The 15,338-nt window shown below is 43.7% G+C and overlaps 2 protein-coding genes across 4 annotated transcripts in view; one reads left to right on the forward strand and one right to left on the reverse strand.

Annotated features, from left to right (window-relative positions):
• SKP2 (S-phase kinase associated protein 2) lies at positions 1-13,147 on the reverse strand. 3 transcript variants are annotated; one of them, XM_030968496.1, is made up of 10 exons: positions 13,062-13,147; positions 11,995-12,251; positions 10,371-10,482; positions 9,944-10,087; positions 9,335-9,469; positions 8,030-8,128; positions 6,449-6,576; positions 4,836-4,887; positions 4,086-4,193; positions 2-2,959 (listed from the first exon to the last, which is right to left on the reverse strand). In XM_030968496.1, the coding sequence occupies exons 1-10, from the start codon at positions 13,067-13,069 to the stop codon at positions 2,746-2,748; spliced, it is 1,257 nt and encodes a 418-aa protein (XP_030824356.1). In that variant the 5' UTR covers positions 13,070-13,147; the 3' UTR covers positions 2-2,745. The 3 variants fall into 3 exon arrangements, with proteins under 3 accessions (XP_030824355.1, XP_030824356.1, XP_030824357.1); XM_030968497.1 differs by having other exon boundaries at positions 12,998-13,072; XM_030968495.1 differs by lacking the exon at positions 13,062-13,147 and having other exon boundaries at positions 1-2,959; positions 11,995-12,331.
• Positions 13,115-15,338, forward strand: part of LMBRD2 (LMBR1 domain containing 2) — a 27,849-nt gene continuing 25,625 nt past the window's right edge. The window contains exon 1 of the mRNA XM_030968493.1: positions 13,115-13,375. The gene's annotated coding sequence lies outside the window, so the exon portion shown is untranslated. The remainder of the gene's footprint in view (positions 13,376-15,338) is intronic.

Genomic DNA, 15,338 nt, shown 5'->3' on the forward strand with positions numbered 1-15,338 from the left:
GGTATGTAAAATTTTTCCTCCTAGTTAAAGGCCTACTGCTGTTCCAATTCTGCACAGGGTTTTAAAGCATACTCTAATAAATGCTGAAAGTACTTTTGATAACACCCCGTCCTTTAAACCACCACTGCTTGGAGAAATTTCTTTTTGACCCATGACACAAAGGTGGTGGCAAGCCAGGGAAACCACTTTCCCTTCCATCAGTCATTCAGTAAAATAAAGCAATTTCTTAGATCTTTATTAAATGCAAGAGAAGTTTCATGGAGTTACATTATGCATAAGGAGAAGAATTTACAGTAATGCTGTGCTGCAAAGATTTACTTTTTCTTCTTGAAGTAATTTAAGGTATAATTCTAAGGCAGCAAACTGAGGTGGTAGAATATTCTGTATCCTCCAATTTCCACAAGGTGTGCTGCCCATTTACTCCTTCACAGGGGATACAAGCCCATTATTAACACCTGTTATTTACACTGTTAAATTTAATAAAAACAATACCACCTTAGGTTAAAAAGATAATGCTTTATTTACTATATTCTAGAAAGACAAGTTAAATATCAAATTCTAGTACTCATACAATCTTTCCATAGTAAGCAATCTGTACTGCACTACCAGGTATTAATTTCTGAATGCTTTCTCTCAAGACTGCAATGGGAAAAGCTGTATCTGCGGTCGCTCGCTGTTCAAGCCCGGCACGCTCCACAGCAGAGCTGAGAGCAAAGAGATGCGAGCAAGCCGGCAGCCTGGTTGGGCCAGCGGGTTCAGCAGCAGCCCAGGGCAGTGCAACCCGCCGGCTGCCTGGGACCTCCTGGCGTCGATGGCCAAGGAAGGCGTCCCAGAGAGACTAGAGACTTGAGCGCAGCAGCAATCGGGGGAGCAACGGAGGAAAGAAGATCCAGGAGCCAGACAGTCTTCTGTAGCAGGGAAGGGTTTATTGGGAAGGGAAAGGTAGTTAAGGGTGCGGAGGGTACAGAAGACTGCCCCAAGCCCTCCCCTCGGTTGGGGCAGTTATACAGAGCCCGAGGGGAGGGAAAACTCATACAAGACCAATCATAATACAGAACATAACAAGAGTGGCAACCGGCTAGCAAATAGAAACACAACAAGGGAGTGGCCCCCCACCCTAACCCAATCACCCCTCATCCCCGGGAGAACTTTCTGGACTTGGGGAGTGGAGAGAGGGTGATGGGCAGGGGGGTTGCCAGGGAAACATAGGTGGGAACATCAAGATGGACATCAAAAATTGAAAAAGAAAGGGGGAGGGTTGACATGGTCATGGATGAGTGGCAGTTAACTGTACTTGGATTGGGGAGGGAACCCGGGAAATCCCCTAACAGCACCATCTTAAACTAACTCTACAACTTATAAAATCAAACATTAAACTTGTGAAATCTAACAATAAAACTCTAAAACACACACCACAACGTGTATCTATGTAAACGCCTACAGTAATATGTTGGCTACTCTTAAAAACATCCATGAATAAATTCAGCTGCTTGCTTACTGCATTCGTGGGAAAAACAGCAGCCATGTTTATGTCCTACAGAGGGTCCAAGTTTTGCCCAAGGAATTATCGCTAAAACACCTGCTGGAACATTCTAGGCTTATGCATGAGGAAGGACACTGGTAACAGATGCAAATGAAAGGTTTATTTATAATCATTACCTGTCCCTATCTTTTATTTGGTTTCTTTTTCTTTTTGGACAGTTACTCAGCTTCTCCTATAACTTTAAAATAAAAATCAACACTAGATTATAGTGGTTAGTGATACAAATACAAGAAGTGAAGTGCTACTACAAACAAACTAATATAAGAAAGAAATTTATGTCTCTTGATAGCACCAAAGCATCTCTCCCTTTAAGCATTCTTACACAGCAGTCCCAGGTTCTGGTTTTTGGTCATATCTAGAACTCCTTGAGCCCTCCTCCTGCTAAACTTCTACCAATGTATCAGTTGCACTTAGAAAAGATAAAACTTTCTCTAAGATCTATGATCAGGCTCAAAAAGCTACATTAAGTTTCTGTAATACATAATCAGAAAACCCAGGACCACAATGAAATAATGGATAACTAGCATCTACTTTTACAGATGCTAATTCTGAACAGGCTTCTCAGACTGTATTTGGCTAAAAATGAAAGCTACTAAAGACAAAAGTTTCATTTGTGGCCTCCTAAATAAAAAACTTCACTATAGCTCCTTTATGCTGCTTCACTTGTAAGGTATTGAACTCTTAGCTGCTTCTGTGTAGATATCCCCAATTTACTGTTTTCAAGCTTAATTCATTCATCCTGCGGTACCTTTTCTTCAGTCACATAGTTGAATAGATTTACTATATAGAAGTATTCATTTTGAATTCTGCAAACTCCTTAATAAACCTTACAAAGACATCTGGCACCTCTGCAAGCTGTTCCAGAAGCTGCAGACCGTTCCTAGACACTGGCATTACCTACCAATGTAAGTAATTGATTTGTACTTATCAAATCACTTGACGGTGATTTGTTTCATATTTTTTTTTCAAAGATCCCCTATAAAAAAGAAAGGCTGAAAGAAATATTCTGTTATTGCTCACAGATCCTCAATTTCTAAAGGCTTTAAGTACAAAAAACTGATACAAAATATTATGAAACAACATTAGGGTGTAATACCAAGTTAGACAGTAACAGTACTATGATCAAAGGTGCTCCAGCACTTTTTTTCCCTAAGGAGCTTCAACGCACAGTGTGTCCATGGCATCAAGTGCATTGTACATGGTCACAAGCAACTAGGATTTCTCAGTGTCAATCTGCATTTGATGCCCCAAATCTCATGGTTCTTTTTACTGCCAACAGTTGGCCTTGCAATGCTGGTAAAGTGTGAACCATTGATCTTCATGTCGGGTAGTGCTTCCTCGAGGAGCTGCAGGGAGCTATCAGTCACTATTCCAAATACCTGAAGAGTCTTCAGTGTTCGAATTTCACCAAGCTCTCTAGAAAGAGAGAGATGGGAAATTAATAATGAAACTGAAAACATTTTTTGGGGTTTTTCAGCCTGTACCCAAGCTACATAATGCCATTTTTACTAATTTTTTAGAAGAGGGTAAACTACTTAAGCACAAATTTAATGAAACTAGTACTCAACACTGATACTTCAGCAAACTGGCTGAATAAATTACTTTTTTGCTAGTCCCTCTCACAGACTGAAAACAAACTTATTCTTCCATTTTCATATCCTTGGACTTAAAAATCTGGAACAAGTGAAGTAAATTGCACAGATGGAAGTTCCAGGATGTGGCTCAGGGGATACAAGCCGCTGAGTACCATCAATCAGTCCCCAGTTTGGAGCAGTATTTTGGTGAGTAGCCAGACTCAGCTTCTTGATTGCTTTATTTTCTCAGTCATTATCTGAACTGAGTATCTTACAAGCAAGTACTGGACAAAATCAAAAGGCTGAGGCATGTGCTGCCACAGCAAAGGTTCTTCAGATCCTCATTTTCAATAGTCCTGTTTCTCTCAACCTTTTTTCTTGTTGTTGGCAATTTCCTTTGTGTCGACATCTTTCCTGAAAGTATTGGGCTTGAAAGCTTCCATACTAATAAAAGGCAGAAGGACCTCATGAGCAAGTCACTCTAAGCCATATTTGAATCACAATCAATAACTGATAAAGGTGCACACAAAAGCAAATATACACAGCTTACTAGTCCAGCCAGTACTGTCTACTCTGCCAGCTCTTCCAAACCTTCCTCCACACTCAGTCTGCTACTGACGACAGTACTGGTCACTGGCAGGACTGCAACCTCCCATGCCAGCAGTGGGTACCACTGGTATAATGCCACTAACACAAGACACAACCCATGCATGGAGCAGCCAGGTCCATGAGTACAGACTGACACCACTGAAAGATAATCTTCCACTGAAAGCTTCCTTCCAGTCTGGATTCTCAGAGGATAACAGGTTCTAGCAGTTGGGTTATTTTATCTTAGTTTTATTACCGATTCCTCGTACTATTAACTTTTTTGAAACAGTATTTGCAATTCTAAACCCAAAATAAAGCAAATTTAAATTAATTCACCCTCTGCATGAACAGCAAACTAAAGCTAATTAGAGGTTACTTACACTAAGGCAGCAGGTGATATCTGGTAACATCGGCTAAGGCACAGGTGTTGTAGGAATACAAGTTGTTTAAAATACTGGAAACATTCAGGCTTTAACATCATGCTGTCACTGTACAGAGAACATATTAAATAAAGTTTTAAGTACACAGCAGCAGTAAATTTGCTATTTTGAAAATTCAGTCAGAGGAATTCACTGAATATCTACTTTTTCTACCACCAAAGTATGTTTTCGCTGACTATGGAAGCAACCCATCTCTCGTGTATGTGCTCTGCATGCAAAGGGGCAGGTGAAGCAGAAGTTTCTCATCACACAGATACTCTGCAGCAGAATTTATGCCATGAACAGGCATGAAATCCAGAGATTTCAGAATACTGAAAGTGACGAAGTCAAAACCAAAACATACCTTTTTTTACAGTTATATGGCCAAGTACCAAATTAGTATTAGAGATGACTTAAACCCTCTCAAGGATGCTAGCCTAATGAACTGTAGGCATCTAAATACTTCCTTCCATTCTACCTATCAATTACCATCTCTTGTTAGTTAACAAACCCTGTAGGTACCTGACATTTATGCTGGGGTAACAAGACATCTTCAATTACTTACCTGCTCCAGATTAGGTCATGCCAGATAGCAAATCTTTTGTAGGTTTAGCTTGAATAGTATTTTCTGGATGTATTTCTGGACCTACACAACCTAGCTAATCCCCTGCACCACAATTATTTAAGGACTGGCTGCACAGGTCTTCTTACCTGAGATCTAAATGGACAAGCAAAGGACATCTCTCCACCAGCGTTTTCACATCTGAAAAGAGATCACAAAGAGTCAGTCCCTCTTTCAGCAGCAAGATGGATATGCTTTATACAGCCTGCTGATGTCCACACATGTTCATTTACATGTTTTCTACTGGAACTCCACAACCCAAGCACAATTTTTAAAATAAAAAATAAATGCTTAAGAGTTAGATCTTATGAAGATACCTTACATGGACTTCTTTTAACCCTCAGCAAAACAGATGTATTTCGTTCAGCAAATTATCCCTAGAAGTCAGTTGCACCAACCATCAACTTAGGAAGGCAGTAATTCAAATGATATTTTTGTAAAATCTACTGGAAACATAGTAATGGTGAGCTGCCTGAAATACTTACATGTAGTGGAAAAGTAATGAAAAGTTTCTACATATCAAATATCCTTTCAGAGCACCAAATCCTTCAGGCATCGCCACTTTTAGCCCACAAAAAGTTCTCATGACAAAAAATTATGGTTTTTTCTGATTTAAACTAAATTTTTGACTTTCTTTCATTGTCTGCAAGTCACACAGATCAGCTGTAGTTCAGATATTACCTAAAAGCCATTGCAAGGTGCTCAACAATGTGCAATAGAATTTTGGTATTTCAGAATTCATGTGCAGAAACTAAACAAAACAATACCTTGATTATGTACTATTCAAGTCTTATGCCTGATAAATTGCACTGAAACATAGTAAAGACACTTAGAGAAAGTGTCTGACAAATGGAAGAGGTCAGCACATGGTCTCTAATGGTTCAATTAGAGGGACCAAGGTTCAAATTCCTGATGTGGAGAAGATTATGTAGCATATTTGTTTATGAGCTTGGGGTTGAGATAAGATTTGCCTATTTTCCCACAAAGAGAATGCATGAGGGGGTCTGTGTGATATTTAAACAGAAATGAGAGGTCACCTCCTGCATGTCATTCAATGCCCTACTGTCATATTCACTCATTGCAAAAATTAAATTCTCTTTACTACAAAAGGACTCTCACCCTTTAGCTATGCTCTTTTTCATTTTGATGTACCCTCCCCCAAATCTTGACTTACCTGCATTTTCTCCAACTTAATGAAACTTTTCTTCCTAGAGCTAGTAGCAAGTAAGTGGTTAAATGTTGATTGCTAAGATTGCCTTCCAAATTTACTCATATTTGGATGTCAGCCTGAAACTCAAGCACGTACTATGACTGTTCTCTTTTAGAAGATGTTTTGAGCAGACACAACAGCAGAAGCCTTAAGAAAGCCTTCCAGATACTGTTCCTGGAGCTAATTCATAGCACACAAAGTCCTGCTTCCAGGACTTACTTCACAAGTAAAGTGAAGAAGCTTTCAGCTGAAGAAAAAATTAGTTTTCACTTGACTGCTCCTAAATGCAGAAGACAAATCATCTCATCCTTCATGCTGGAGCTAGAACTATGAGTAAGTCTCTGACAGCAAGAACTTCAAACTATACAGAGCACAAAAGTTACTGTTAGTACATGACTCTTCTATACAGAGGGTGAATGCCAAGCAGAAGAAAACGTAAAGCCTACTGCTTCATCCCATAGTGGGATAAAGGTTTGTCACATTGCTGTTTACCTGCTATTTGTAGATTCTCTCTGTATCCACTTAAATTTAACTGGGTGATCTTTGAAGTAACATGACTGACTGCTGCTTTGACGTGAGTGGCTGTGAATTCACACCAGGACAAGTTCAGCTCCTCCAGCCTACAGAGAGACAGGGTTGTTAACAAGAATGGCTGAAATGCAGTTCAAGTTCTGCTATTTTCTATTACAGTTGATATTTTTAAAGCAAATACTTGTAACATACCAACTGCCAACTTACTGAATTCATGCCTAGAAATTCTAGTATGACAATAATTAAGCACTAATGAACGGACCAGGTTACCCAGCCAAATCTGTCTCTGGAGATTTTCAAGATCCAACCAGAGAACATCCTCATCCACGTGGACAGTGCTAATTTTAGACCCTGGTCTGGGAAAGGGGTTAAAGTGACTTCCCAAAGCCACTTTCAACTGGAATGATTCAGTAATGGCTTAGGAAGTAAAGGCTCTCTCCAGGAACTGCCACAAGGAGACACTGTCTTTTCATCAGGTTTGTGACCTGAATCTGTTACAAATGAACAGATGGTCACATTGAAAGGAAAAACTACCATCCATTATTAGCATTGGTCAGAGGACCAATTAATCCTAATTAGCATAAAATAATCCATAGTTTTATATAAACATTGGTCATGCTGTGAGCTCAACTCTCTCTATGTGCTTGATTACCTATAGCTTGTCACCATGGGGCTGGGACAAAGTATTGTTCTTTATGCAGGTGTTGTAGCTGTAACCAAGGGACAAAGACACAGTGAATGCACAACTAGAGCATTTAGCTGGCACTCTCTACATAAAATGAAAAAAGTTAAATTGCCACTAGCATTCCTAGGATCAGATTTGCCATCTGGTATTCACTGCGCACTGCACAGACTGCCATCCCCTAAAGAGCTCATGATCTGAGTAATCAGACCAAGCAACAGAAAGATTAAGGCTTTGGCTGCCCACTAACTCGCAATTTGATTAAAAAACATGCTTTTGCAGAAGGAATGATTATGTACATTGTCCTGCAGGTCACAGGAAGTCAGCAGAAAGATTGGGACATAAATCCCAAATTCACTGGGGCCCAGTTCAGTGACGTTCTGCCAGCAGATGGTTTAATCACTGGAGCTGTTGATCTGAACACAGCCCTTCATAAACTACAAGGTTACTGAAGGATTATTCTACCATGGAAAGGCACAGTGTTCTCTGCTACTCATCCTGTACTCTGATTGCAGAGGGAACATTGCAGTTCCAGAAGACACACTTGGTCTTTGTGAGAATCACATACTATTTTCATAAAGAAAATCAAATTAACATGATATCAAAGGAACATAAATGGGGTGTACCCAGCCAAGAAGATGATTCAGAAAACCCATGAAAAACTACAAAAGTACATCTTTGTATTAAAGAAAATAGCTTGATGGAAAGAAATTACCTGACTATTCAGCTAATAATCAACTGTTACACATTTAGGACCAAAAACAGGCATATTAAAAAAAAAGATACAAGAATAACTGGGATGCACAAGGAAAAAATTAAATAATTTGTTTCAGGAATAGCAAAACCTGGTTTTGTCTTACATAGAACAACTGCTCAACATCAGCTCCAAGGCTTCTGCAGAAAACCCTGAGCACCCACAGAGATTTAGTCGTATCAAACTGGGATTTCTAGCAAGGCTTCTGTAGAGAGAAGAAAAAAGAAAAATCTGATAAAATTTCAATGTTGGAACATTGCTTGCTTTGCTAGGATGTGACTATTTTTAACATCTAATTTTCTGGACAGGGAATTGTTCATTAAACATGAAGTACTGCATATTTAATCAGCTGACTAACCTGCGTCACTAAGGGCCTAAACTCTGTACTTGCTGCATCAAAGCACAACATTAAAAGGGACACTTGTCTATGTACTTGACACTGCTGACAAGTCTGCATATTCATAAACAACCAAGTTTACAAGGAAATGGTTTCTTTTCACCTTCTCCTATTGTATGCCAATAAACATACATCACAGCTTATCACAGATTACTACAGCTCTACAAAAGACAAAGCAACCATCCCATTTTTCTGATGTCAGCCTCTGCAAGATGGAGGTTATTCCAGGACAAAACCTATGTCAAAATAGCATCCCCTGAATGCATTTGTTTGCAAGACTAGAGCACATATGCAGTTAGCAAAACCTGGAACACTTAGTATGCACATTTGTTCAGAAGGTGATAAAATCCCATAATTACTCCCTGATTAGTACCCAATTTTCTGGTAAGTTTTAACTGTTACTACTAACAGTATACAAAGCCAAACTATAATGGTTTATTTGTATTCTGATTCCCCCTCTGTAGAGTGAGGAAAGTATCAGAAAGCCAGGGTCTCTGTCATCTAACCTATGGTCTGTGGCACCTCCACAATCCCCTGGTGTGACAGAACAGGAGGTTGACTACACACCCATTAGTGTCTTTGCAGCTGAACCAAAAAACACTTCATCTGCTTGACAGAATCTGTAATCTTCTAGGACTTCATAAGTTCAATAAAAAAGTGAGCAACAGTGCAGAAGCACAATGGGGACCTGGTGGGAAAGCTACTGAAAGCCAGCACACCAAACAGAAAGTTCTCTTGGGAGCAAAAAAATGGAAAAATAAAAGTAGCTCTGCTGTACAGCTTAACTGTGGAAATATGGATCCATAAACCACAGAGAGGTGAGCAGTTTCTCCAACCTCTTGCTACTCTGGGGAATTGGGAGGAAAAAAAAAAACAAAACTAAATGGCCACCTTAAAATCGTCATTTCAAAATACACCCACAATGAACTTTCCGCTGCATTCTTTCATTAGCCTGCACAAAATGATGGCACCAAACAGAAGGTTTTACTGAATATTCCCAAACATGTCACTCACTTGATGATGTTGTCAGAAAGCACTAGACCCTCCAAGCTGAGGTTCTGCAGCTTTTCACAAAGACAAAGAATACTGTGGAGATCTGCAGCAGACACTGTGCAGTTTGACAAATCCAGGTGCTGAATTTTAAGAAAACTAACAAAAAAAGAGAAGGAGAAAGGTTACTAAAATTGCATTAAAATGTGCTCCATAAATTCCCCACATCACAAATTTACCCCATACACTAAAAGCATGCACAACTTGCAGAAAATATTTCTACTGATTCCTCACAACATCTGAAAGTCTATCCTGCTGGAGTTTAATGATTTTTTGAGTGTACAATGTAAAAATGCTGCAGATGATGATAATTCAGGCCTCTACAAGATAGAAACTGCAAGGACGTTATGGTGCTTGATATTTAAAAAAAAATCACATCAACTTGGTTTTAAATAACTGACAGGTGAGTGCAGATCCTCCTGTTTCAACACATGCCTAACCATTGATCAGCTCTTCCACACTCCAGACACAGCACAAACACTGCTGCTGGTTGCTATTACCTTAAAACCAAAACCACACAGACTGAATATTTGAGACAGTTTCAGGATTCAGAACATGCAGAAAAAGCCTTACTTGCTTGTTTTAAACAATGGATCCCCAATGCAAGACCTCGGGCAGCGGAACACAGTAACACCTGCGGGCAACAACTGTCCAAGCACTCCTGGCAGCAGATTCCCACCAGTCAAATCAAGAGTCTGCCAGAGAGATTCATCAAATCTGGGACACAGAATTTTACTTGTTAGTGAGTTCAAATATGGGTAACAGGTCAAAGCTGTGAGTAGAACCACAGAAAGTTTCTGGTGGCAAAAACAGGCAGAGAAGGGAAAACTATTTAATAGACTACAATAATGTTAAAACATGTGAGGCATCTTTTGGTTATACATACCCACATATGGTCTAAATTGAATTATATATGTAAAATAAGATGAGAACCAGACCATTTGATGGTCTATGTAAACAAAGATTTTCCTTAGTACAAGTGAAGAGAAATAATACTTACGAAAGTCGATGCCATCTCTTGCAAATCATAGAAACTTTCAGTAAATCCTTTAGGGGCAAATAAGCAAAGATTGCCAGAAGCAATTCATCTGGAAGTGCATCCAAAGAAATACCTTTAGGGAAAGAGCAAAGCACATTCTAGTTAAAGCTGGTTCATTTTTGCCGGCTGGTCAGATGCCTTGTTGGGTCTGGTTGTTAAAAGCCCCTCTGCAGTTTCTCTGTAGGCTGCACATCAGCCTACATCAAGCATCAGCCCCACTATTCATCTCCCTTGCAGCTCATCATTGCAGGATGACATTTTTACCATCTTTGCCCAGGCCCAACTGGTAAATGCAAATGTTCCTGTAATAGTCACTCTGTACACATAGTAAGGCCAGGGACACTACTCACATACTCACTTGGGGAACATGAGCATCTTAGTTACTGCCTTTGTAATCTAACGCTTGTATGATTCTCTGGGTTTTTCTTCCCCCTCTGCCACTCTTCCTATGCACACAAGGGTCCCAGAAGGGAGCTCAAGGTAAGCTACGTTTCTGTGTGATACACAGAAAAAAATCAGGTACTACAAACTGCTTCCTAAAACACACATGCTACCATTCCAAGAATTATGTGAAGCAATGTGGTACAAATCACAGCTTCTCTCAGGGCTCCAGAAGGTGTCATGATGCACGTGGGAGATTTCTGGATGGTGGAGCTCAGTAACAGCTGCCTTTGATCCAGCACGGCATCTTATATAAAAACAGGAATGTCTGAAGGTGTTTCCACCTTCTGTATGACAGCATAATGTCTGGAGAGAGTTGCTTATTTATTTTGCATCCCATACTTACCCAGACTAAAACCACATTTTGACACCAGGAAAGGAACCCAGTATCCTATGACACCCCTTCCAAGAGTCCAAGAGCGCTGCTCTTTCCCTTTCCAGCCCTGCAGGCTTCCAGCCTTTGATGTGCTTTCCCTGCAGCTCTCTGGCACAGTCCCTTACGTTGTCTGTTTCCATCAGGAGCTGGAACACTGCTGGCACACCTCAGCCTGCACTCTTTACCTACCCTTCTCCTCCTGCCTCCAAACAGGTAATTTTTGTATTGACTTTGGTTTTAAACTGATTGATTTTAGCTTATTTTTTCTCTGTGTGCTTTAACCATCTGGTAACTAGAGTGAATGTTGCCAACAAACTTTGTCACACTTTTGCTTTTATATTAAACCTACTTTTGCTGCTGATTCTTTGAGCGACCTTAAAACACTGATTCACAACACAGCCCTGCTGGTCCAAAGTGCCACCTATGTCCCACAGACACGAGCAAACAGGCAGAGGGGCATGCAGCACAAGCCCCCAGCGCGCGCACACACACACACACACACACACACACACAGAGGTGCTCATGGGGTTAGGCGGCAGAGAACCATGCCTTCCATAGCCCACAATTCTAGAGCCAGACACACCACCCCTGCTTAAAGGCACACATAAAAGAGGATTTATTACCCCAAGCCTGAAAGCCACTAGATCTAAAAGTGACATTCTGCTGGGTAAGAGCAAAATAACTAAACAATAAAGCAGGGTGGACTTGTGATGCCCACTCTCCATCTCTACCAAAGGGCAAGCAGAACCTGGACCAGAGGGACAGTACCTGACTCTGCCTCTCGAAGCAGCCATGGCCGGCGCACGATAACAAAGTCCTTTTCATTGTCCTTCACCTTCTGCCTTTTTGGAGGAAGACAGGGCGACGACACCAACAGGTCCTGTGGTGTGTTCTCATTGCCCAGCTTGTCTTTCTTAAGGGCCGACACTCCCATACCCGAGAGAAGCTCCGAGGTCTTGCCGGGGTCCCATTCCAAGCTGGTGGAAACATTAGTGCTAGAGGATGGGATCTCCTGGAGGTGCTTTCTGCAGACACAGCAAAACCCAGAGGCTCTAAGGGTACTGCCAGACTGACAGCAAACACAGGATGGGGATCCTTGAAGCATTTCAGTCACTCGCACTCCACATCCGTACACAGGGCAACTAAGTGTGGGATCTGCGGGCGCTGGAAGCACAAGCAGCGGCCACAGCGCAGGCGTGTGCTCGCTCTGGCAGGCTTTGGGGAAGAGCCCGCCAGGGATCGAGCGCGCCCCGCTCCCGGATGGGGCGGGCGAGGGGCCGGGGAGCGGGGCCAATGGAGGCGGCGGGACACGGCAGCCTCCCAAAACCACCGAGCCCAGACACAGCCGCGACAGCACCGGGCAGGACCCGCGCACGGCGGGGCGGCAGCGCGGGCAGCGGGACGGGATGCCCGGGCAGGCGGGGGAAGCTCTTCCCGAGGCGGGATCCCGCGGATCCTGCACCCCCGCCAGCCCCAAGGGCAGAACTTCCCGCTCACCCGGGACCACCCGCGGGGCCGCACACACATCTCTCATCCCGGCACCGCTCCCACGGCCAGGAGCTCCCTCCCGCTCCCCGGGGTCCCACAGCCGCTCCCGGGGCTCCCCCGCGCAGCCCCTCAGCCATCCCCGCGCAGCCGGGCCGCCCGAGGGGATCCGCGAGCGGCTCACGCGCAGCCCGGGCGCCACGCGGCTCCCGCGCAGCCCAGCAGCGGGACTCATATGCCCGCGTCCCGGCGCATCCCCGCATCCCGTGCCCCGGTGTTCCCGTGCCTCGGTGTTCCTGTGCCCTGGTGTTCCCGTGCCCCGGTGTTCCCGCGTCCCGGCGCTCCCGTACCTGTACATGGCGCTGGGAGGCCCACGCGCGCCGCCGCGCGCCGCCGCGCGCCCCGCGCCTTTCAGCACCGCGCCATCCCGGCGCCGGCGGGGGGAGGAGCGCAGAGGCTGCCGGGAGCTGTAGTTCGCAGTCTTGTGCCCGCCCGGAGGCGGGGCCGTGCCGGGCCGGCGGGCGGCGAATGGCGGCGGCTCCAACGCGGAAGGAGCCGGGAGCGGCTGTTGCTCCTTGCGCCACGCTCTGAGCCCGGGGCTGGCCGGGATGGCGGGCGGCGGAGCCCCTCGGGGGACGCGACGCTGAGCGGCGGCTCGGCTGTGGTGAGACGGCGGCGGGCGGGACGCGGGGCCGGGCGGAGCGGGGCCGCAGTGCCGAGTCACGGCCGGGCCGTTCTCCTGAGCGGAGACGGGAGCCGGGTGGGAAGCGGCTGCCCCCAGGCGCGTCCCCGGTGACAAGGGCGCGGGGGGAAGGATGGTCGCGGGGCAGTGCTGGGTGAGGGCGCGTTCGTTTCCAGGCTCTTATCCCGGGCACTGCCCGCCCGTCAGGAACCCCGGGCACGTAGCGCGGGGCGGTGCTGGCTCCGTGTCCCTGGAGCTGCTCGGTGCTGTGCCGCACAGGCCTGGCGCCGGGGAGCTCTGGCACATTCCAGCGTGGAAGGTTTTCTCTGGGAGCGCCTGAAACTGCCCGTGTGTGGCTGGTCCTGACCCTCACCGTGCTTATTCCAACCCCACCGTGTTTTCACACCGTGTTTCACCGCCCGCGGGACTTTCAGCAATGCAGCTCTTCCTGCGCTTTTTTCCCCCCAAACTGCTTGTTTTGAAATTGTTGGGGATGGAGAACTAGGTCCGAACACACCTACAGCCCCGCTATTAGTCAACCACTTGCTTGCAAATGCTGTCCTTTGTTTACTGCATAACGACGGAGGGACGCGCCTGTAAAATTGAGGGTGGTAATGGAGCCCGTAGCAAAGCGTACACAGCTTTCAGTCACATACAGAGAATGAGGTGACTCAAATTAACATCCATGTGATCTTTAAAAAGATATCTTTTAAACGTTTCCGGTTTTAACTTAAGTCACGGAACAGTTGTTCAAAGATTATTTAAGCAGATAATCAGATGAAAAAGAGGTGGAGTTTTGGTTTAAAAAAAAATCTGAGTTTATTTCACCTTTTCTGCAGCCCCTTTTTTCTTTGTGAATCATGTCACTCTTCTTCATTAATGCATGGGAAATCAAAAGATAGTTTTGTGGAAAATGCCAGTGTTTTTTACAGTCTGGAAATTAACAAATAGCGTGCTTGCCTGAACGCAGCGTTGGGGCAGTAGTCATGTGAGTGCCTTGCTGACACCTGCTTTGTGTGAGTGCATTAATCTGGTAGCCCAGATAGTGATTTCTGTTCTTTTTTTAGATTCTACATGCAACTGTACAGTGCTTGTATTTGATTCTATTTCAGTTCCTCTGATAAGTGAGTTATTTTCTTCTAGGTGTTATTTTCAGCATACTTCCCTAAACTGTTTGAAAGCTTCAGCCTCTGTGGTACTTAATACATTAAAAATTGGACTTGATGATCTTGGAGATCTTTTGCAACCTTAAAGATTCTGTGATCCTTTAATAGAGGACAAGGCAGCACCATGTAAAGCAAATGAGCTTGCTTGCATTTGAACGCAAAAATCTTAATGTTCCTTGGTCAAGCATTTGTCTTGCATTTAGTACTACTGTGTAGAACCTAGTCTCCTGCAAAATCAGAGAGTACTGCTATTCTGGGTGGTATCAGCACAGCATTTAATTTTTTTTCAGTTAGAAGATAGAAAACTTGTTTCCCTAAACATTGAACTATTATTAATTAAATATAGATCGTTCTGTATCAATTAAATATTTAGCCAGTTTAAAATTTTTCTTCATTACAAAATCGTTGTACTGACAGGTACTAATAAAGTATCTGTCAGTACATAGACTGGCTAGTGTGTCCTCGAAGAGGAAGGCCGTGCAAATTGCTTTCTTCATTAATCTCAGAGGTTGTTTCTCTCAAATAATGCAATCAGATAATTTCTCTGGTTTTCTTGGGCAGTTTGTGGCTATTTTATTTCTTTAGATAGCTGTACAGAGATAAAGCAGCTCTTTGTTGTCTTTTTATAAATACTTACTATTTCCCCCAAGCTGCAAGGGCCAGTGTGTAGTAATAAAGTAAACAGAAAAACCCAAACCAACCAAAGAAAAAAAACCAAACAAAACCCACGATGCTGCCCCTCCCCTAAACCTGAAACCAACCTAAAGGAAATCCCTACA

Source organism: Camarhynchus parvulus, chromosome Z (assembly GCF_901933205.1).
Source record: "Camarhynchus parvulus chromosome Z, STF_HiC, whole genome shotgun sequence".
Lineage (NCBI taxonomy): Eukaryota > Metazoa > Chordata > Aves > Passeriformes > Thraupidae > Camarhynchus > Camarhynchus parvulus.

Excerpts from the sequence above, each read along its gene's own strand:
- SKP2 (XM_030968495.1), bottom strand. The coding sequence starts at position 12,331 with ATGCTTCAAGGATCCCCATCCTGTGTTTGCTGTCAGTCTGGCAGTACC. Across the intron at positions 8,129-9,334 it reads CTTTCTGACAACATCATCAA|AAGCCTTGCTAGAAATCCCA; the intron begins GTGAGTGACATG and ends TTCTCTCTACAG. Across the intron at positions 6,577-8,029 it reads ATGTTGAGCAGTTGTTCTAT|GCTGGAGGAGCTGAACTTGT; the intron begins GTAAGACAAAAC and ends GTCTCTCTGTAG.